At 43.9% G+C, this 23,856-nt stretch overlaps 1 protein-coding gene across 1 annotated transcript in view; it reads right to left on the reverse strand.

The window, feature by feature from the left end:
- Nucleotides 1–361: 361 nt before the first annotated feature.
- Nucleotides 362–23,856, reverse strand: part of LOC127057915 (protein FAM169B-like) — a 47,914-nt gene continuing 24,419 nt past the window's right edge. The window contains exons 4-9 of the mRNA XM_050967159.1: nucleotides 21,162–21,247; nucleotides 19,255–19,429; nucleotides 9,166–9,348; nucleotides 7,069–7,197; nucleotides 2,099–2,202; nucleotides 362–1,289 (exon numbers count right to left, since the gene is read on the reverse strand). Of these exons, the coding sequence (XP_050823116.1) occupies nucleotides 1,065–1,289; nucleotides 2,099–2,202; nucleotides 7,069–7,197; nucleotides 9,166–9,348; nucleotides 19,255–19,429; nucleotides 21,162–21,247 (902 nt within the window). The 3' untranslated portion in view covers nucleotides 362–1,064. The remainder of the gene's footprint in view (nucleotides 1,290–2,098; nucleotides 2,203–7,068; nucleotides 7,198–9,165; nucleotides 9,349–19,254; nucleotides 19,430–21,161; nucleotides 21,248–23,856) is intronic.

Consider the following 23,856-nt stretch of genomic DNA (forward strand, 5'->3'; position numbering starts at 1 on the left):
GCACATACAGCCATGGGCAGGCTTCTCTGCATTGGGGTAAATTCTACCCTCAGAGAAGATTAGATCCATGACAACTGTTGAAAACATTTAAGTGTCCAACCTTAAATGCAACATCCCCTGTGATGATATGGAACCTGGTGCACCCATTTGGTGCTACAGTGGAGGCTGGTTGTAAAGGTAGAATTAAGCACTGCCTTGCATTGATTTATGTATTATAAATAAAGCATTCCCGGTACATCAGTAAGTCAAGCTAGAACAGCACCACACTGACTTAATCTTGCGAGGGAGGGACTGAAAGGTGAGGGGGGGGGAGTTTCTTAACCACATTGTAACTTTTGCAAGCTGGCGAGACACATTATCAATATATTTTCTTTTATTGTAAAGCATTAGGAATTGGTCTACACGAAATACAATACATGAGATAAGCAATCCACACAAAGTTCCTTCAGCTGTGCCTTAAATTATATACACAATGTGATCTCAGTGTCTAAACTTACAGGCAATGTATGGCCTGTAGCTTTCTCTCTGTACCAAACTTCTGCATTAATGTAGACCACGCAGTTGTTTTGTCCCCATCCCCCAGTCCACTTTGTAGCTTAAGGCAGATTTTTCTGCTGGAAAAGCTCAGCTGAAAGAATTTCCAGATCAACTGTTCTTTTTGAGAGGGAGGTTACAGAGCCATCATTCTGATACCAACCTGTGTTGCGGTATCTCCCTTGCATAATACAGGATGTTGTTTCCATAGAAATATCTTCTTACATCAGTATCTACAAGTCATCTAATTACTCCTTTCTAGACATCTCACGTGATCCATTAAAATCTTTCCAAAGCAGGGAAATAACTAGGCTCAACTACTATTTAATTTCTTGGAAGGAAGTAAAAGAAAAGAACAATTAAAAGAACAATAGTTTAATTTTATTTTTTAAAGATTCAGAATATTTGCCTTGCAAAACCCTTGTAACTAATCTGGAGAAATCTCAGCACGGTTAGAGATTCTGATTATTTTAGCTGACTCTTTTAGCCTTTTATGACTGCACAGTGGATTTGCTTCTTGAGTAAGGCAATTAAGGCATCATTCGGAGATGCTTAGTAGTCTTGTCTTCAGGCAGGCCCATAGTGCTTGTTCTTTTCCTAGATCCCTTACATTGCTGCGTATCAGCTGTACTTTGACTGAAGTCCTCCTCCTTGGGAACTTGCAGGTGTAATGTCCTTGCTTCTCCTGTTGGATTATCCTTGTTGTCTCTGGCTTCTTGTGGCACTTTCCTAGTATCGGGAATGCATTCGCCTCCCTGAAATTACAACCGAGACACAAGGATCATCCGGGTGTTATGAAAGGTACATACATACTTACAGTGTAAAAGCTATGATGTGACCCTAATCCGAGACACCCTATGGAACAAAGGGGACCCCAAAACATAACCTTTTTTTGTATATAATAGATTCTTGATGCTCTGCATAAGTAGTTTGAATGGTCTGATTAACAACAAACTGATTAAGTTCCAGTAACCGTTGGGTGGCAACCTAAAGGGGAGAAGTAAACATAACAACCATGGTGCTTAATTTTACTCTGTTTTGCTTCTGCCCCCTCCTTATTTATTATTTGACGAGCTTCATTATTTTGATTTGTTTCCTTGAGTTCACTTGAGTGTTTATGGAGAATTGGTCCATTCAAATTGCCACGATTGTTTTAGGCCACGATCCTGAAATGAAGTGTGTGGGGGCAGACTCCCACCTGAAGCAATTAAAAAGAGGGCATTCTAATTGCAAAGTGCTAGGCAACCTCGATACAGGCGTTGTAACCACTCCACCTACTGTGTATGCAGGTCAGTTCAGAAAGCCACTGCAGACCTGCTAGTTGAGCATTCCAGCTCTGTTATAGCTCATAGATCTCAGTGAGGAGCGAAGTAAAAACTTTCACACCTTTCACCACCAAGCCCCCAGAGCAATTACAGATTAGCCATATAAATCAATGGCCCAGTGATAGAAGATCATCCATGGTTATCTGTGTCACTTTCCTATTTAGGCCCCCTAACTCACTAAGTAGGGACAACAAGTTTATGAAAAAGTGGATCATAGAATGACAAATGAATCATTGTACCTCATTCATCTGGCCTGCATCTAAGCATCTGGGTTCATCATCCTGAGCTCTCTCTACATGACAGCCTCCTTCTTCCTCTGAAGCAGTCTGACAAACTGTGTTTTCTGAGGGCAAGATCGTAATGAAAGAATGCTGGCACAACTTCCGTGGCAAGTTTATTAAAAAAAATAAAATACCTACAAGATGCTGTCCTTGTACAATTTCAATCCCTCTCCTCCAATTTTGACAATTAACTACCCAGCCCAGTAACAAAAAAGACCCTTGTGCAATGGGTGGCAATGCCACAAAAGATAAATGCATAGGTTTGGTCAGAAGAGCCCCATTTTCTGACAGCCGCATACACCTGAAATATTTGCAGGTCTATCTATCTGAATGTGCAAAAAATCCACACCTGGCACTTTCACACACAAAATTTTCTATGTGTAAATATCGCATCATCTATCTGCAAACAGATGCATCTGCTAGTGCTGTAGATGCAATTTGAACGGTTAGCCCCCTGTTTCCACATCCGCACTTCTTGCCAGGTATAAATTATATCTAAAAAAGTTTTTAATTATATTTGGCATTTCTGAGCCTCCACTATCTTGACATAAAGGGTCCTGATATGCAACAACAGCCTGTCAGGCTAATTTGGGGGTGACTGTAAACTTGCATCCTTTCTGATTATTTCAGAAAAATTGTAATGGTTGAGACTGAAGCACGGCATCTAGTATTTCTAGTGCCCAACAAATTAGCTCTGACTGAATCTGATTTTCTAACTATTAATTGGGGTAAAATGAGTGTGGAGAGACCAGAAAAATAAATTATTAACACTGCCCTTAAGCTGTCACGATCCTATTCCCAGACAGCGTTAAAATCTCAGAATGCTCAGAACACCTCCATCGTCATGTGAATGACTGCACTAAAATGTCATTGAAAACCTTTCTAGCCTTAGGTGGAAAGTTTGTTCCACTAAATGGAATCCATTTCTCAGAGAGTTCACTGGTCTGTAAGTTGCCCTTTAGACAATAAAAGGCACCTTTCATGATTCCCATAAAGCCTGCAAAGCAGTTATTTCCCACTGAATCTGCTTTTCTTTTCACTTGCAGGGCTGCTGGAGCCATATTGGTCCCAGGATATTAGAGAGACAAGGTGGGGGAGGTTCTCTCTTTTATTGGACTTCTGTTGGTGAGCGAGACAAGCTTTGGAGCTTACACAGAGCTCTTCATTAGGATCTGGACCAATAAAAGACAGTACCTCCCCCACCTTATCTTTTCACACTCACTTTCTATTTGTAGTCCTTACATACTTTCACTCAATTACTCTAGAACTGATCACTTCAGAGCTTGATTGGTTCAGCAACTAGGACACTGCCTGCATATTCATCTTAAATTTATTTTCACATTTCAGCCAGTCTCTGTAAGCAAATGCTACTCCTTCTCTGTTACTGGAACTATTTGATATAAATTAACCCTGGCTGATTTTTCAACAAAAATTAAATTCACGTGAATATTTCCAGTTCCATGTACCATGCATCAAAGAGCTTTCTTTTTATAGCTACACACTGATAAAAATTCCACCATGTTGAAAAGAACATATCCATCTAAGTCTCCCTTTCACACATATCTACAGATGCGTGCATACTCAAGCCTACGTACCATTTCTGGTGTACAGAGTGCTGTAGTTCAGCCATGCTGCCACTAGATGCAGCTCTATATCCTTGCAAAATTCAAAGTCTAATCTCAGGTTGGTGGGAACCTTCCAGAAAACATATTGCTGTAAAGGCCCTACAACATTATATGACAAGAATTTACTCCTGACTCTCTGAAAAACTATATAGTATGCAGAACAAGAGCTGCAGAGTTAAAGCTACTAAATAGCTTTCTTCTACAGTGCCTAGTGCAGTGGAAAGGGGGCAGAAGGGTTGTTCAAGAAGACCAGAACAGGATGGGGAGCTCCTTAATCTTGGTGGCTGTCAGAGGTGAAAGTAAGCCGGTCCGGTCCAGTATGGCATACTGGCAAGAGCCAGTACACCATGCTGGACTGCATCAACTTCCACTGCGGGGATTGAAAGGGCTCTTGGCTGCCTGTGGCTGCGGGCAGCCCAGAGCCCTTTAAATCCTGGCCGCGGCTCCTGCGGGCGGGTTGGGGCTGGGATTTAAAGGGCTCAGAGCTCCTCACTGCTGCGGGCAGCCCAGAGCTCTTTGAATCTCGGCCACGGCTCTGGCGGCCGGGCTGGGGCCAGCATTTAAAGGGCTCCAGGCTTCCCTCAGTGGCAGGAGCTCTGGGCCCTTTAAATCCCTGCCCTAGCCCCGAAAAGCTCAGGGTTCCCCCTGGTGGCCAGAGCCCGGGGCCCTTTAATTTGCTCCTGAGCACCAGAGGGCTCCCAGCCACCTCTGCAGCTGGGAGCCCCTGGTTGATTTAAAGGCTCTGGGTCTCCCAACTACAGCTGGTTCCCCAGGGCCTTTAAATCTTGAGAGGCCACGCCTCTTCCGGATGAGGCCACGCCCCCCTCAGGACTCCAGCAGTACCAGTAAATCCTGTAAGTTACTTTCACCCCTGTGGCTGTTGTCATATGTACCAACATTACTTGGTGATGCTGAGCTATATTGCCATGTGCTGGTGGGATGCAGCAAGGGGGAAGGTGACACAGAAGAAATAGATCCAAAAGACAGTCACATCCTCAAATACGCCTATGAGATCCAAGCAAACATCTATTGTAGAGTTGGGTAAGGGCACACCTCAAGAGCTCCATTCTATGACATATCATTCGCCTCACTTTTCTCCTGTGAAAGTACAGTGCTGGTTGCCTGGTTACAGAGGCTCCAATTCCAGTCTCCCTTAGCAGGGATAGAGTCTGGAGAACCATGGGACAGGGGAGCAGATCATCCTGTAGAGGAGAAGGACATGGTGCACCGGAGCTGGGAAGAGCTGCTGCTTTTCCTACTACTAGCAGAAAGTAAGTTCTTCTGCTGCTACCTCACCAGCCAAGAGGGGAAGCGCTGTGGGATCAGCACTTCTTCCAAGCTCAGTGAGACTTGGGGAAGCTGTCCCTCTCCTTGTTGTAGGTACTATCTGTCTCATGCTCTCTTTACATTAACTCCTGTACATGTAATATACCATGCACTGGGAGATACACACACACACACACAGAGATTTTAGACATCATACAAATATATATGTATATCTAATACATGTATTACAAACACTTTATTGTGCTAAACACTCCATTTCTATGGTACTTTGAAGTTCCACTGAAGATGGTAAAGTTAAAGTCAACTCAGCACATTCACCCTCTAGGAAAGGGATCGCTGATGAGCTGGGAGCCATAAGCTGAGTAAAATATGCTTTTTAAAAAGATTCTATTTGTTGCCAAGCTAATTTGCTTCTGCCATTTTCCACTATGGAGATCACATTGCAGCCTCCACAAATGTAAGTATCTCCCCGCACCTGCAAAACTGCCCAAGGCAGCTCTGCGGTCTTATTCGGATTTTTACTAACTCCCTTTCAGGTGTGGTCTCATTGAACAGTTTGTGAAGGCCAAAAAAAAAAAAAAAGAAGAGGAAGTGATCATCCTCTCATGACCCGGTGTCTGTCTGCTGATCTGAATTTACCCCACTCAGGTACAAACTGAACTGAATGTGACTGATTCCAGGAAAAAGCAACACCCGTTCTTGTTAGCTTAAAATTAAAAATGAAAGAGGAGCATGGAAGACCATAGCACTGTGACAGTATTGGAGGAACCCAGCCTGGGGCAAAATCCTGTCCAAACTCTCTGATGGAGTCTGGTGATGAGAGAAAATGCAGTGGCTAAGCTGAGGGTCCCTGTGCCGTCCTGCTTATATAGGGCAGAATATATCAGGGAAAGCATGGGGGCGATTTCCTCTCAGCACTCTCTTCTGCTGACCCTGAAAGGAACAAGCCCTTCCTTAGGACCTGCTGCTGACTGTAGTAAGTGTACGGGCAGACTGGGGACCTGCTGTATTTCCAAGCCATCCGAACAGATGACCTTAGGTGCATTAGCGAGATCCTCCTATGAGCTCTTAAGAAAACGCCATGAGTGTTTCCTACTCTATTGCTGCCTGGGTGTTATTGTGGGGAAGGATAGATATGGGAGGAGAAGAAACTCGGACAAAGTAGGATTTTGACCTTTAGGAGGAATCCTTTTTGAATCCTACAGCTACACCCCATGGAGTAGATGTCTATGTTCTCCATGGATTGGATTAGTATCAAAGAGTGGCATTGGCAGCGTATTTTAATGAAGCTAATCATGTTGTCCCTAAATCCTACAAGTTCCTTTTCTTATTACACAAACAAACCAACTCATCCCTACGATGCAAATATGGTGCTAACCTCATTGGGCTAATTGTTGCCCTGGTGTAACGCACTGCAATGGGAGTTCCATCCTCTTATGCCAGGGCTGCATTTTGTCAGTAGCCCTAGGAGTCTCTGTAATTTGATTTCATTACTTCAGAATCTCTAATCCTGGCCCTGTTTACCAGATATTTTGGTCCTCTCTTGAGGATTACCAAGTACTGTGCTGTACAGTAAGGAACACAGATTCCCCCCCACCCCCAACTGAACACAAAAGGAGGTGGAACCTTCAAGTTTATGTCATGGAATGGCACGAAAATTGACTCTGAACGGCAAATTCAGTAACTCACATCCCCATGGTTCTAGAAATATTTTCTATTTGCCTTTAAATGAACCTGTGCATTTTGGTTTTTTACATACTAGAGCTGAGATACCCGCTTTGGGGTCTAACTGTAGACTTTCTGCACACATACCACCCACCTCGATAGCTGAGAGGTACCTGTCATTTCTGAGTCAGACAAAAAGACATCATGCTGAACCACTTGCTTAGCACTTTCTCCGTGTGCTGCCAATGAGAGGAAGCAGCATTTTGTCATCATTAAGGAAGCGTAGCTTTTAACTGTGAAGTTTAAATAACTGAACATGACAAGGAGAAGTCCGCACTACTTGTAACTCACTTTCTGAAAGGGCAGGTTCCAGCTGAATCTTTAACCAGATACTAACACGCTGGCTCCAGTCCCCTGGTGCTTCCACCTCCCACAGTCGATCCTGCTCCTCTGGATGGGTCTGCAAGAATTTCTGGCAAACTGAACAGGAAAACCAAGTGCGAGGAATGGAGGGGGGAGAGAAAAGGGGAAGCATTAGTGAGTCAGTTGGTGGCACCAAGCATGAGCCCTCAGGATGTTCTCTCAGAAACCTATTTTCTCTTACAGGTGTTGTATTTGGGTGTTTTCTCTCTCTTCCCACCCTTCATTCTCTCTCGCTCGCTCTCTCTGCTAAGCCTCTTGCCATGGGGTCTGAGTACAGTGACTGCAAAATATTCAGTACGTGGCTTTATTGGTCCTTTTTAGACCTATACAACACAGAGTGGGAATATTATATAAGAAATAATAGTGGGAACTGCTCACATTTAGTGGAAGGATATTTAGAGGGCACTGGGTTGCAATTTTCAGTCTAATACAGAAGAATTTCCACTTATTTCAATAAGGCGAGGATTTCACCCTTGGTATTTAATATTTATGTTTGCAGTGAGATCCAGAGATCCCAATCAGGATCAAGGATCGCTTGTGCTAGGCACTCTACAAACATCAGCAAAGACACAGTCCTAGCCCTGAACCTTAGCCCCAAAACTATCAGAGATGAAAAACTAACTCTTAGGATGTACCACTAGTGTTTATAAACAAATCTCAAATGCAGCATGTATAAACCGTACAATGCATGCCAGCAGGGAAACAGTTTTTGTTGGGTGGAGAAAAATAACGGTGTCTGTATTACTTCTTCCTGTATTAAGAGGGCACAGTATCCTAGATAGAGCTGGGGGAGGAGGGAGAGATGTGAATATATAATATACATAACTATCTATGCCAGGGGTCGGCAATCTTTGGCATGTGGCTGGGGCTGGCTGGTTTGTTTACCTGCCACGCCTGCAGGTTCGACCGATCACGGCTTCCACTGCCCATGGTTCACTGCTCCATGCCAATAGGGGCAGCAGGAAGCGGCACAGGCCGAGGGATGTGCTGGCCGCTGCTCCCATTGGCCTGGGACAGCAAACCGTGGCCAGGGGGAGCCGCGATCAGCAAAACCTGCAGACATGGCAGGTAAACAAACCGGCCCGGCCCGCCAGGGTGTTTACCCTGGCAAGCCACATACCAAAGGTTGCCGACCCCGATCTACGCGTTAGTTGTACATGGTGTATACATTTTAGACAAACAGAACTGTGTACAGAACTGTGAACAGAGACAGACTAGGAGGAATAAAGGTTTTATTGGCATTAATTAGGGATGACTGTAAAGTCATGAGTGGGTAACAAAGACATCCCAAACAAGTTGCAGTAAGGCCCACTGTGTCACACCACATCATCGGGTATTTGGTTTATGCCACATATTTAACGAAGAAATATTTATATCTGTTTTAGAGATTTTTAAAATTATTTCACTGTTAGGACTATTTTATGTAAGCTTTCACCTGAAACTCCAGGCTTGCTTGCGTTACCACGAATCCAACTGTACAGGCCACTAACTGAAAATTATAATTAATTTTAAAAATATATTGTGGCTGTTCAAAAGCCGCTCAGAGATTTGGAATGAAAGTAGTAGTACTGATAAGTTGGATTAGGGGGCACGGTTCAGATGTGGGGCCTGACAATGCAATTTATCACAAAAAGTATCAGGACCACAGATGTGGCATGTGTGTGGTGTATGCATATGGACATCCACACAATTCCTTCTTTTTCTTTCCTGTCAAACAGCAAGTTGATAATTCATTCCTTGATTCCAAAGCCATTATTCCATTTCTTGGAGATAATTATATAAGAGTATAAATACCAAACTACCATTCTAAGTTTCTATCACTCAATATCTTATAAGAACACAGGATTTCCTCCCCACAGGAAGCTCCATGTGTCTCTGGGAAGACTGCACACCAAGGACATTATCTTTGTGTTCACTCCAATGCACTGAACTCTCCTGCAGCCAAGAAGCCTCTTCCAATATTTTTATGAAATGCATAAATTATGCATGACCTTTTACCTAATATTTCCACATCAAGTGTTTTACCTTGGTACATGTCAGCAGAAATAGGGCAGCTGATCCCCAAGGCATCTTCGGTCACAAAAGATTGACAGAAATCATGCAGAATTTTCATCCCTAGGCCGCACCTTCTGTACTTTCTCCGGACAAATACAGTATCCAGAACTGGGAGCAGGTAGCATTGACTAGTGTTAACATCACACAGGCTTCCTGGGAGTACACAGTAAAATAGCTCACTCTTACAACCAATAAATAAAAAGATAAACCACTCTCCAAGACAACAAATGGCAATAATTGTGGCAGGAGGGGCTCATTAACTCTATTTTACACAGAAGGGAAGTGGGTGTAGCATTCTACAAAGAAAAAAATTTGAATTCAGATCGAGGTCATGTTGGGTAGAACCCTAGGGAATGCCAAGGTCAGGGAAACATTTTAGACTCAGGTATGCGTTTCATTGCCAACAAAGCCAAGCCCCAGTACAAAGATGGAGACGGATACCGTACTAACGAAGGGCCTGCGTGCTGCTGGGGCCAAAACAGTGACTCAAGCCTAGCGTCCTGCCTACTGGACCAAACCACTTCTCAGTAAAACTGTCAGAAAGTATTAGAGCTTGCCCCAGCACTTCAAACCCTTACTCTGCAGTCATCGCTCAGGTTAAACACCCTCTGCCTTCAAGAGAAGATATGGTTGAGTACAGCAATGCAGAGTCCAAAACTACAGTGTTCATATCAATTAACTAAGGGCCTCACTCTGCAAGAATTACATGAGTAACTCTTTGTATATTATACACATAAGTTCAAAATGCCATAAGAAATCGAACCCAAAAGAATAAGAAACATAAGCATTCAATCATGTTGAGATCAGTCTGTTATCTAGCTACTTTGTAGGATAAAAGCACTAGAAATGTCTCCTCCTGATTGATTTGTATTTAATCATTTATGAAATGCCCACTGCTGTAGTGCCTGGACTCATACAGATTAAATACAACTGAAAATCCATAGAATCATACAAATTAGAGGCCTTTTAGTAGGTCTGCTTGACAATTTTCCATCAAACCTTTCTCCTTTGCTCCCTCCCGAAATAAATGAGTTTTTTATAAACCACCATTTTCATGACTGTATCTGCTTTTCTATTTTTTTTCTTTTTCTGTCAGAAAACTGAAAAGTTTTTAGTTTTTGATGAAAAGTCAAAATATTTTGTTGAAAATTTCTATGAAAACAAAACATTTTCATTTAAATTTTGCATGAGAAGGAAAAAACATTTTCTTGCCAGCTTTCCCTGTTAATCTAGTCCCTCTCACAGTAGTTTGTTCCCTACTATACATTTACTAGTGTAACACAGGGATGCCCAGAGGTGGGGAGGGGGGCAAGAGAGGCAATTTGCCCCAGGCCCCGCAGAGGCCCCCACAAAAGTTTTTTAGGGCCCCTGGAGCAGGGTCCTTCACTCACTCCAGGGGCCCTGGAAAACTCACGTGGGGCCTGGGCCCCCGGAACGTCTTCTGCTCCGGGTCTTCGGTGGCGGGGGGGTCCTTCTGCTCCGGGACCTGCCACCAAAGTGCCCCGAAGACCCACGGCGGGGGGTCCTTCCACCCCAGGACCCGCCGCTGAAGTGCCAGGTCTTCAGTGGCAATTTGGAGGTGGGGCCTCCCCACGCGGGTCTTCGGGGCACTTCAGCAGCGGGTCTCGGAGCGGATGGACCCCCCGCCGCCGAATTACCGCCGAAGCGGGGGTCCCCCACCGCCGAAGACCACAGGCCCCCTGAATCCTCTGGGAAGCCCTGGTGTAACATCCAACCTCATTTTAAATGTCTCAAGTCATGAATCTTCTGACACTTCTCTTGGGAGTCTCCTTCACAGCCTAATAGAACTAATTGTCAGGAGGCTTTTCCTGATATTCAAACTAAGCTTCCCTTCTTTCAGTGTGACTCTTTTCTTCTAGTCATCTGCTTGTTATCTTAAATAAGGGCCTGCTTCTGCTCCTGTTGATTTCAACTGGAGTTTTGCCACTGACATCAACAGAAATAGGGTCTGACTTTAACTCCTCTTCTTCCTTGGACTCCAAATTCAGCAAGACGCGTGCTTAAATCAGAATAAAGTCAATGAGACTTGAGGAAATGCTTGACTTTTCAAGTGCTTTATTGAATACAGACCGTTTGTTTTGGTGTTTACAAATATTTGTAACACGTCCCTAGTAGTTATCCTTTCTTCCTAGGCCAATCCCTCCATCTCTCTAATTTTTTTATTTTATTTTTTTGGCTGTTCTCTGAAGTTCATTCAGTTTGTTCCATTAAGTTAATCAAAATTTTCCTGGGAATGAAGTGCCCAGAAATTAATGCAATTATTCACATGCAGTTATACATTAAATCAAACTGACCACAATAGGTTGTATAAACAACTCCCCTCCCTGTACCACCACAACCAGCCATAAATAATCCAGCCATGGTCTATAATCAAGTCAAGACCAAAAATATACATCTCAGATCACACTCTGAACACTGGCAGTTTCAGCATAACAAAGTGACTTTAATGCTTCCACAGTGAGACTTTTGTTTTTAATGGTGAGCATGCCCTATGTAATGTACATGCATCTATTGGCCAGAATGTCAGACTTCCTCAAGTATATGTGATTATGTCAGCCCTGCCCTGCAAAATATATATTACTAACTGCCAGCCAGTAGAAGCAGCAGCAGAGAAGGAGTAAAATGGGGTCCCACTGAGGCCAACCCTCTCACCAGCAGCCCCCTGGAGCCAGAATTTGCAGGGGAGACACACAAACACACCGGGAAATGAGGACTCGGATGGTGCCTATCTCCAACATGTGGCATAGGGGGAAGCTGCAGAGGAGCTACCCAGACACTCCAGCCAGTAGGTGCTGCTGCAGAAGCAGTCAAAGCAGGGGCCTTCTAACATTCAGAGAACTTTCTATAGTTTCTCTGTCCTGTGATGATCAGCTGTTGGTCCAACCTTTCCCCTCCTTCTGTCTCTTCACCTCCGCTTCACTCCAAATCTGCCCCTCAATAAGCTCTTCTCCCCTGCCCTGACCCTCTCACCTCTCTTCCCTTCAATGTCCTCTCTCCTTTCACTTTTCTTTCCAGGGAGCTCATCCCCTCTTAAATTCACTCCCAAAAAATGGTGGCACTAATATGACGTTTGCTACCTGTGTGTTCTACCTCTTCCCTCAGCTTGTATCTGTCCTGTCTCTAGACTATAAACCCTTCAAGGCAGAGACTGTCTAATACTCTGTGTCTGTATGGTGCCTTGCACAGTGAGGCCCACTCTTGGTTGGTCATTAAGAACTACCATAATAATAACTGCTAAGAAAACCCCTCCTTTAGCTGGGAGACATCTGTGATTTTGGAACAGAAAGTCCTAGGTTCTTGGCCTAATCCTGCACATGGGTGGTTTAACTGGCAATCATGAAGCATGCAGCATCCCCCATTTTTCTCCTCCATTCACAAGGGCAGTCCAAGCACTCAAACATTCCAGGATCCTGTTCAGTGTCTGAAGCACTACAATGGCAGCAGTTTTAGGTGGTTTCAGTTCCCCTTTCCTACTCAAAAGAATAGAGCAGATGGGCACAGCTAAGAAATGTATGCTGCACCTATGTGAGCCAAGAACCTGAGCACACCATCATCTTATTGCTGACTGGCAGCCCACCAGAGATGTTAGACTCTGGCAGTGTTTGTTCTGGGAAGCTGACGAACTTTTCATCACAAAGTCTACAGCTTCTTTGAGTATCGTAGGATCAGTTTCAGGCCCTTCAACCCTGATATTGTCTCAGAGAGATTCTTGGCATCTCACATTATTTGTCTCTTACAAATCCCTGAAATCAGATTGAGAGACTCATGTGCAGCCATCCTAATGGACAGGAGCTGGCTGATCAATTTCTGCACTCTTAATTTTGTGCCTAAGGAAGACAGACATTTGTAAAGTCTAAGGTTATCATAAATAGACTAATCATGAAGCCACTCTCTCCTTTTAGCCCTGAGCAAATACATGACAAGAAGCCATCACCCATAGACTTTGGGGAGAAGTGAATTTTGCCCCTAGGGTCCTTTCTAATAGTGGAGCAGGTTCCTAATAAGTATTGGTGGCCTTGAGTTGAGGTTCCTGTGCACCCTTTTTTCATTGTTCAGCCATATAAAAGCCTGAGTCTTGGGGTGAGGGAAGAGACAAAGGAAATTAGGGCATTGGCAGGGGAGATGGAAGCATTTATGCAGTCTGCCCTTTCAAAGCCTTTGATCTATTTGGTTAGGTCATGAGTGCCAAATGACCAACTTATGAGCCAGCACAATGGTAAACAGCAATTACCAGGGCAGGAAAGCAGACAGCCATTAGCATTCCCAAACATCCACAAACCAGGAAAAACCCAACCCTGTCCCCACATCTAAAGGGCCCAAACAAAACAAGGTTGTGCATACTGACTGCATCCCTGCTGAACAAGTTGGCTTTGCACACACAAGTTCAGACAGGCCTTCTGCAGTGTCCATGCTTGTGTAAAGGGTGGGGAATATTTCTGCTGAACAGAACCCAATGTCAACCCATTGTGCGATGTGAAAAGGGGAGCAAAGGTTCTGGCTTCAATAAAATTAAATGAACACATGTCTTGGCTGGTATGTGTTCATTTTATTTTATTAAAGCCAGAACCTTCAAACTCATTCAAATATGCACATTAAAAATATTATTGCTAGAAAAGAGTGGGGAAGGGGAACAATTATCCAAAAACAAACTTTTTGCTAGGCGTCAAGCAGGTTAACTTTCTGTTCTAATCTAATTTTATGTACAGCAAATGTATGTGATCAATGGAAAATACATATATAGTAGCCCGGTAGGGATCTACTTCAAGGGGGAAATATTTAAAAAACCAAGTCTACAGAGGCTTGTGTGAAAAAGTCTGAAATGGACTTCATCCCACCATGTGGGCAAGCACTTCTGGTGTCTGATTCAAATTAAATAAAGCCTATCATCCCTTTTGAAGCACTTCAGTCAAATTACTACTAAGCGCTTTTACTATTTTTACAATATTAACTAATCAGTCCTCATAACATTGTCAGTACCTACATCTCCCATTTTATCTGTTTATCTATTGTCAGTGGTTCCCAAAATGTGGTTCACAGATCTCTTGCTGGGGTTCTGTGGGGAGCCAGTGGGAAATACTGCTGGTTCAACTCCACGTTTCACAGCTCTCTCTCTCTCACCCCCAGTATATGTTTTTTTACAATTGGTTTGATGGCTGAATTGCTAAGCTGCCCACCTCAAGCCTCATACCATGGAGATCCCACAGGAGGAGAAAGATACTTAAGATTATCCGCTCTTCAGTACAGTGACCATCTTTTTGTTCTGTACTTAGCACAATTGTTACCACAATACAAATACTAAACAACGCCAACAAAAGCTAAAAGAACTTCTCTACTTGTAGTTAACCCAAAGACTAAAACACTTTTTGTGTTTTTCTGCATCAATTGTTCTTTGCATTATATAATAATAAAAGATTATCCAGCTCATTAGTAGATCTGAAAACACCTTACAAACAAAGTCAGCAGCATTATTCCCATTTTACATATGGGGAAACTGAGGCACAGAGCAGTGCTGTGACTTACCCAAAGTCACAGAGCACATCAGCGGCAGAGCTGGGAATAGAATCCAGGTCTCCTGAGTCTAGTCCAGTGTTCTGTCCACCAGGGGCGGCTCCAGGCCCCAGCATGCCAAGCACGTGCTTGGGGCGGCATGCTGTGGGGGACGCTCTGCCAGTCGCCGGGAGGGCGGCAGGCGGCTTCGGTGGACCTCCCACAGGCGTGCCTGCGGAGGGTCCGCTGGTCCCGCAGCTTCAGTGGAGCATCCGCAGGCACGCCTGCTGGAGGTCCACCGGAGCCGCGCGACCGGCAGAGCGTGCTTGGAGTGGCGAAATGGCTAGAGCCGCCCCTGCTGTCCACTAAGCCATACTGCCTCCTCATGAATCTTTTATGCTCTTCCAATTATTTTACGCTCAAGTGAAAGCAGTAAGCTCCATCTGTAACAGTTACGAAATCTAAGCAAACTGAAAACATTTCATAGAATTATATGGGTCAAGTATTATCGTCATTAATCCATTTAAAAAGCTGGTTTTTAACAAGTGTAGAGCATACCATGAAAATCCCGGAAGAAAAATGACAAAGAAACAAACCGCTTTGGTTCTCATCACCAAAGTGGCTCTATGGGAAGATATTTGTTTGGTCTCCTGCAAAATATTCCGTTATGGTTGCCATCTGCAAAATAGGGCATGCAGACTAAAGCACGGCAGTTTCAGTGGCAGAATTTAGAGAACAGGAAACGATGTTCTTTTCTATTTTTTAAGTATGGTTTGAACTCCTTAACTGCTGGTATGGAGAGCAGAGTTTGGAAGTCACTGACATAAACCAAATTGGAGGCGTTTGTCCTGGTGTAACGCCAACAGACCCTGGTCGTTGTCGGCTGCAGGATCGAACCGGGATCTCTGGCTCTGGAGCTTAGTGCATGAGCTAAAAGCCAATTTGCTCTTAACTAAGGCTGTAAAGCAGACTCATTTAACTCTCTCTAAGTGGTCTCAGTGCCACTGGATGGGACACAACACCACACCAACAACGGCACACAACAAAGTCTCTCATCAACATACGTTAATGCCTTATTTCATGTCCCATCAATCGCCACAATACCAGTGATAAATGCCACATGCCGTATAGGTTAGGTTGGTGAGCTGTACAGTTGTGAATATAATAACTCTAATGCTCATAAAAGATGATAGGCTCAAGGTCTTGGAAAATGAAGTCCTGTGTTTATCCATTCAACAGGTGCAGCATGGTCAGTATCAGCAGACATTTCCTCACGTTGCCTTGCCAATATGTCTCAAACTTGACCTGAAGGAATTGTCTCTAGGAGCAACATAGGTGTTCAGTCCCCCTTCCCTTTCTCATGAGGCTATCAAAAGAGATCCCAATAAGTGCTAGCTGTGATGTGCATGTATCTCTATTAAGAACAGGACTATCACCAAAATCAGGCCACTTAGGAGCTGGTGAATGGGAACAACTTTCAGACATCTCCAGCCTGAGCTAAACTTCAGTCAGTGACTTCCATGTGAAAATCTGACTTGGACAAAGACACGATGTAAGTCTGCAGCAAAGACAGGAAGAGACTCCTTCCATCCATCTATCTAGCCACCCAGACCTGTGCTTTTAACTGTCCATCCCCTACAAACATAGTTCTGCCTTATTTAGCTCCACCGAACCATGGTTTCTGATCTTGTCATATTGTAGCTAATGGAAAGTTCACAGAAGAGACACAGAGAGAGATGAGTACAGAATGAGCAGTAGAGTCTAAATTACTTAGCGGAGGGCGAAGAGCAGTGGATAATTTGTTGTAGAGAGTGGAAATGCAGTTGGGATCACCTGGCAGGGCTGTGAAACAAGTTGCCAATTCTTCATGGGGCCAGGAGCTACGGAAGGTGATCTGGCAATATGGAATTTCTTACACAGAGAAAACTTGATATATCATGTACACTACTCAGGGCAGCAACAGAAGAAACTCGCACCCCATGTAAATAGTATTAAAAAGGAATTCAAACTTTTTGAGGAATACCACTTCCAAAGAAGCAGGCAGAACTAGCTGAACTTTTTTGGGCTTCATAAATCCAGAGTCCCTTCCTAGGTGGTTTATTGTAAGAGACAGAGTATCAGATCAACAGGAGCATGTTTAGTATGACACAACTACAGAACCTCAGAGAGCGAGATTGCACAATGCACACAGCAAGTGAGCTTTACGTGATGAGCAAAGAGGGAAGTGAACAATCACAGCTTCAAGCTTCCCCAGAAGAGCTTGGAAAACGATTAGTAATTATGACATGGACCAAATACAAACAAATGCTGCTGCCAAAGACAAAAACACTGGCAACAAGATCCAGATTCTGACAAGTCTGGACTTTAAGCATTTGCATTTAATGCGAACCAAAATGTGACACCCAGTTTACCCGGAAACAGATTCAGGTTGTCTGATATTCCACCCACAACAGACTACTCTGAAAACTTATTTTACTGAAGCACAAATCATTACAAACCAAATGTCTCTCTCCAAAAGCTTTGCTCCAAAATATTTATGGACTTAAAAGGGAAACGTACAGTTGTAACTGAAGTGTTTGCAAATTATAAAACAGCTCAACACAGTGTATTCATAGACATATCCAGGGTTCCTTAATCATCGCCTGAGATGTGATTCACCACTAATAGCATACAGAAGAGCCAACTATACCTCAGAGTGGGGAGGGAGGGCAGAACTTCTCCCAGTGCTTCATCCCTTAGAAGGGCTACCAGGAGAGGGCAACTTTAATCTATTGTCTGGAATCCACAGCAAGCCTGATGCCGCATTCCCCACCCCCACCCTGAGCCTTCGCCTCCCAGTTTTGGGACCGTGCTGATTGATGGCCTTGAAGCAATCCAATTCACCTCCAGAAAGAGGTTCCATCACCAATTTCTCTGTACCCATTTTGCAACTTCATTTGAGCACCAAAGCCCAGTTTTAGTGTCGGTGCACTTTAACTTGGGACCAGTAACTGACCCAGAAACACATTCCACTGCAAATGTGGAGTCATTCCAGTGAGACGTTCTCCACACTGTTCTCTTCTGGCACCAATTTAGCCTCTGTTGTGGCTTACCGAGGTACAAATATCCACAGTGTAGATATCTTGAAATCAATGCAATGGGTCTGGACTTATACCAGACTTATCAGTTCATAGATTTTTTTCAGCCCAAAAAGGACTGTCCGATCTCACCTAACATCCTGTCTACCAGAGAGAATTAAATTTCACCCAGTTACTGAGCCTAATAACTTGTGTTTGACTAAAGACTATCTTCCAGAGAGGCATCCAGTCTTGCTCTGAAGACATTCAGAGATATAGAATCCACCACTTCCCTTGGTACTTTGTTCCAATGGTTTAAAATCTGTACCTAATATGAATTTGTTTAGCTTTAACTTCCAGATATTGTTTTTTGTTATACCTCTCTCACCTAGATTAAAGAGCCCTTTAACCATTACTACCCAAGCATTTTCTCCCTGTGAAGGTACTTCTAACCTGTGATCAAGTCTCATCATGATCTTCTTTTTGTTAAACTAAACAGAGCTTTTAAGTTTCTCACTGTATGGCATTTTTTGCTGCCCTTGACTCATTTTTGTGGTTCTTTTCCCCATCCACCACAAGGGAGCAAGAGAGATTTAGGTTAAATATCAGGGAAAATGTTCTAACTATCACGGTAGTTATGCTCTGGAACAAACTTGCAAGGGAGGTTATGGAATCCCCATCATTGCAGGTTAAGAACAGATTAGACTAACACCTGTCAGCCATAATCTAGGTTTACTTGGCCCTACCTCAGAGCAGGAGGCTGGACTTGACGACTTCTTGAAGTCCCTTCCAACCCTACTTTTCTCTGATTCTGTTTTCAACTTCTTTTTTAGAAAATGAACACCAGAACTGGCTAACGTATTCTGACCTCCCTACTTCGGGTCTCCATCTCCTCAGGGAGGCTCTGACAGGCAGCAGCCTCTCTCAGCACTGTAGCAGGGTGAAGCCCCTTAGGGACTTGGAGGCCTGAGGTTAGCCAACCCTGATTATTAAATAGGCACACCTGGGTTGGATCAGGTAACTCCCCATAAAAGGCAGCAGGTGGCTTCAGTGAAAGGAGCAGCTCAGGAGATCACAGGAAGTAAGAAAGGCTGCTGTAGCAGAGTTGACCCTGATACAAAGAGGTTTGGCAACCAAAGCCAGCAACCTGAGGCTCCAGCCAGATAGGGCTTGGGTGTGGTCTGCCAAAGCAGGAAAGCCAGGAAGGAGGATGAATTGGAGACTGCTGGAATTTGAAGGGGTGCAGCTTTCCAAACAGTCCAGATCATGCAGTGTAACCTAGAATATAATTTGGTCCCATTGTGTTTTAATGGAAGTAATATGAATGGCTTTCAAATTCTATGAGGGTTAGTTTCTCTGATTCATTCTCTACAATGGTATGCACGTGATTTCTATCTAAAAATGTAAATGGAAGCATAGGATTATTTACATTGGGAGGGAACTACATTTTTGGCAATATAGAACTGATGGGAAGATTTCTCTGAAATGACCTTACCTTTTATTTTGACTGTGTAAAAGGCAACAGCATCTCCATTCCTCCAGAATATTTTGGCAGACTCCTTGGCGGAATGAGATACAAAGAATGTATCATTAGCTGAACTCCTTTCTAACATTCCAAAAATAATGGAGTTGAGAACAAAGAGGACAATCCTTTCTCCAGATGTTTGGACCTTACAGAAAAAATAAACAGACAAAAGAAAAATGAAGAGACTTCAGGGATTTTGCCTTCAAAAGAAAGTTTTGTTTTTGTTTTTTTGTTTTGTTTTTTAAGAGGGTGGTGAATGTGTCCCACTAATTTGGGGTAAAAATGCCTTGTAAACCAGTTCAAATCACAGAAAGGTAGGGCTCAAAGGGACATCAAGAAGTCATCAAGTCCAGCCCTCTGTTGAGGCAAGATCAAGTAAATCAGTCCAACCAGTTCTTAAAAACCTCCAATGATTAGGATTCCACAACCTCACTTGGAAACGTATTCCATAGCTTAATTACCCTTATAGTAGAGTTTTCCTAATAGCTAACCTAACACTCCCTTGCTTAAGATGAAATCCATTACTTCTTGTTCCACCTTCAGTGGCCATGGAGAATAACTGATCACCACCCCTCTTCACAACAGCCCTTAATGTATCTGAAGACTGTTATTAGGTTCCCCCACTCAGTCTTCCTTTCCTGAGACTAAAGATGGTATAAGAGAAATAATAATTGCCCTTAGATATCACTCTCCATTTATAAAGCTTGCCAATGCACCTGCGGAGTACACTTTCACAGATGGGGAAACTGAGGCACAGGGAGGTGACGTGATTTGCCCATGGTCACAGTGAACCAGTGGCTTAGCTGGATATAGAACTGGAGTATCCTGGACTATCCACACTCAAAAGTGTACTAAAAGGAGAATACCTATGCCACCCTGTCTCTACTGAACGAAATGTGTGGGTATTGCATGTCACAGTAAACAACATATACCTGAGACAAAACTACCCAAAACATGTTAAAAGGGATCAAGGAGCCAAAATACATTTTTTCATGCTCCACTGCTACAGAAGAAGCTTAAGAAACAGCTGCATAGAGCCAGTGCTGCTGTCCAAAAGCCTACCTGCAGACTGGGGGATAGGTTTACTCCCCAAACCTCCCCCCTTAGTTCCCTATGCAAAACCTGTTAAATCGGGCTGCCTATGGGGAGGGCTGAATTAAACCCTGCATGACTGAAAATGTCACAGAATCAGGGAAAGAATGCACAGGAAAGGAGCCAGGAAGCACCCATCTGGGAGATGGAGGGTGGGTGGGAAACATGAATAAAGAAAGACAAACCTGATCAGAAATCCTACATACACTAAGCAACTGACTTCTTCGCAGTTGTGACTAGATTAAATTAAAAGTCAGTAATATCTCTCCATCTATTCTCCCAAAACAAGATTGTTGCATCAGACCAAGGGTATTTATTTGCAGAGAGAATAAAATAAAACATCCACCATTAAATAAAAACAGCTCAATAAATTAAATGCAATCTAAAAAACATATAAGGCAGAAACCTTTACAAATGGCCAGATAAGACACTGTGCCAAAGGGTAAGAAGACTGATCTTCACAACAGATGGTCAATCAAGCAGCACTACTGTGTAGGGTTATTGTTAATGCAATAATTCAGTTTATCTGATTGCTTCTTTACCTGCTAAAGGGGGCAACCTCGAAAATAATGGAGAGAGAGAGAGAATGACCAACAGATGAATCATGAGTAGGACATGGAAAATTAATATTTATTCAGGAAGCGGGGGTGGCACTGCGCAGTAGGGAGACCAGAACCACGCCAGAAGAATATACAGTATAAAGCACAAAAGACAAACCCAAACACACAGAGCAATATATGGTCACCACAGCTGGAACGCTTCACAATAAAGGCAATTGTCTGTACCTGTATAAGCCCTTCTCTAGAGGAATCGGCAGTCTTCACTATATCTTCAATGGGCCACCAGGACTGGTTAAGGTAAATTGCCAAAACTAAAAGAAGAAACAGGGACACATTAACTCATAATAGCTGCTGCAAAGACCGCTGTCAAGCAAATTCACTGATAAGAGTAAAAGGAAGATCAACATTTGGAAAGCTCGTTGCCCCAAGCTAGCTACCTACATAAAAGTGTCCTGATTTTTCAGCAAGAAACCGAACACGGGTTTCAAGTCTAGGCTAGCGCCCGAACCATTAGATCATTGTTAAGGCTGCGAGTTTGTCATGGAAATAACGGAAGTCAGGGATTCTGCAAGTTTCCATGACCTCTGGGACTTCTGCAGCAGCCGGCGCGCCTGGCTCAAGGCAGTGCGCCAGTCACACTGGCCATTGCTGGGGCAGTCTCTGGCACCCTCTGCCCTCCCCCCACCCTCAGCAGCAAAGTTTGGGTGTGGCAGGGGGCAGAGGACTAGGGCACCGGGTGGTGTGAGGCAGACTCTGGGTGGTGCTTACTTGGAGGACCCCCCACAAATGGCAAAATCCCCCTTGCTCAGCTGCTAGGCAGAGGCATGGCCAGGCAGCTCTGCATGCTATCTCTGCCCTGGACACCGCCCCTGCAGCTCCCATTGGCTGGGAACCACAGCCAATGGGAGCTGCAGGGGCGGTGCCTGCAAGCAGCAGCAGCATGCAGAGCTGCCTGGCCACACCTCCGCCAGGGATGGAACTGAGCAAAGGGGCATGTCGCCACTTCCGGGGAGCCCCCAAGGTAAGCGCTGCCCAGAGCCTGCCTCACCCCATCCAGTGCCTCAATCCTCTGCCCCCTCCCCATACCCAAACTGAGTTGTCTGCTGCTGCTGGGGGTGGGGGGGGGAGTGCACAGCCAGGTAAGGAGCGTGCTTGCCCTGCCAACCCTGCCCCCTCAGTGGGGGTCCCAGGCCACGCACCACCACCCATGCACCCCCAGGACCTGGGCTGCCCTCCTCCAGCAACTGCGGGGCCCTCAGGCAGCCCTGCCCCCAAATTTTAGTCACAGGTATTAAGTAAAAGTCATGGACAGGTCATGGGGCCATGAATTTTTGTTTACTGCCCATGATCTGTCCATGACTTTTAACTAAAAATACCCGTGACTAAAACGTAGCCTTAATCATCGTGTCCCTCTCTAAACCATCTTACCAGGGACAAGCACGAGGGAGTGAAGAACCATCCACCTAACCAAGGACAAATTTACAGACAAGCAAGTGAAAAGGCTTTAATCGGAATGTCATCATTTACCTGTTTTAGCCCCAGGTTAGACAAATGTTTCTAATGTGCATAGGTTAGTTTCTCTTTTCTCCTTCAAGCTTTACTAGCTCCCAGTGGGCTTTGAGTCCAGGGTTATTGCTTAGTTAACTTATATTTTGAATAAATTATTAAGGTACATGCCAAAACGTGTTACACTTCGTGCCTTGAGTTTAACAAGAAAGGACCAACTGCTGCTGCCTGTGTATACACCAGATCCAATTAATTAAATATTATGCACTTAATGGCATAGGGGTTTCAAACACTTTCTATGATGGATTCAATCTGTTCCCTCAATCCCTTTACCCCACTTTCCAGTGCAAGCAGGACTGCTCCATTACATATCCATGAAACATGCAGCTAACAAAGAAAGCAGAGTCAGACAAAGGGATATCATGGGCCAAACACTGACTCCCTTGGCAGCTGCATGAGGTTAACCCCAAAAGGGATTTGGCATGAAACCTACACTCCTACCATTACCCAACACACAAACACTAAACACAGAGTGTGATGATCAGAAAAGTTTGAAAAAACGTGCTGAAAATAGGGAGGTGCATAAACACATTGCGAGGAACTGCTTGACTTTTATGGAACATTTACTGTGCTATTCAATAATTTAAGGAATTGGGGGGGTGGATATACTAGTTGACATAGCAACTGTCACATCATATTACTTGGGCTACTTCATCTACAGAGATGCCTTCCTTAGAGAAAAACACTTCCCCAAATTCCATGTGAATGTATGTACTTTCTTCTAAAATTATCATTTTTAAAGTAAACATCCAATTCACAGTTTAACCTATGGATGTTTCCACATACTCTCATTCTCATCTTGTAAACAATTGTGTGTTTTGAACACAAGTAAGTTTCAGAAGATCGAGTTCTTCTTGATCTCATCCTTTCCATGTTTTATCATTCTCCCCAAAACTGACATTTGATGAGTAGAGGATAAAAGGGATGATCAGCCTTTCCACTACTGGATATATAGTTCATGGAAAATGGAGAGTATGTGAAATATCAGACCCACTGGCATTTTTTCCTTTTGTTGCTATTCTAGATATTCAGCAGGATTGTGCTTAAAAACCTCGAACTGAGCGGGGCCTAAAAAAAATCTGTGACTGTGATTGTGCAATCTCTTCTATTGACTGGCAAAGAGAAGAATTTTTCCCCACGCACAGGACTGCATTTAATTTTCACTTCCTACTGTACAGTGGCCAAATGTTGCTACATTCATATACAAGTCTTTCCATTTTATTTCTTTGAATCAGATGCCCAATCAGCACCCAAATACAGAGAAGAGCGAAAAAATTCAAGCAACATCCAGCATGGGGTTTCTTTTTTTCCACTCTTCCCCTGAATCTGACCTTAAACATACATTTTGAGACCC

Source organism: Gopherus flavomarginatus, chromosome 9 (assembly GCF_025201925.1).
Source record: "Gopherus flavomarginatus isolate rGopFla2 chromosome 9, rGopFla2.mat.asm, whole genome shotgun sequence".
In the NCBI taxonomy this organism is placed as follows: Eukaryota; Metazoa; Chordata; order Testudines; family Testudinidae; genus Gopherus; species Gopherus flavomarginatus.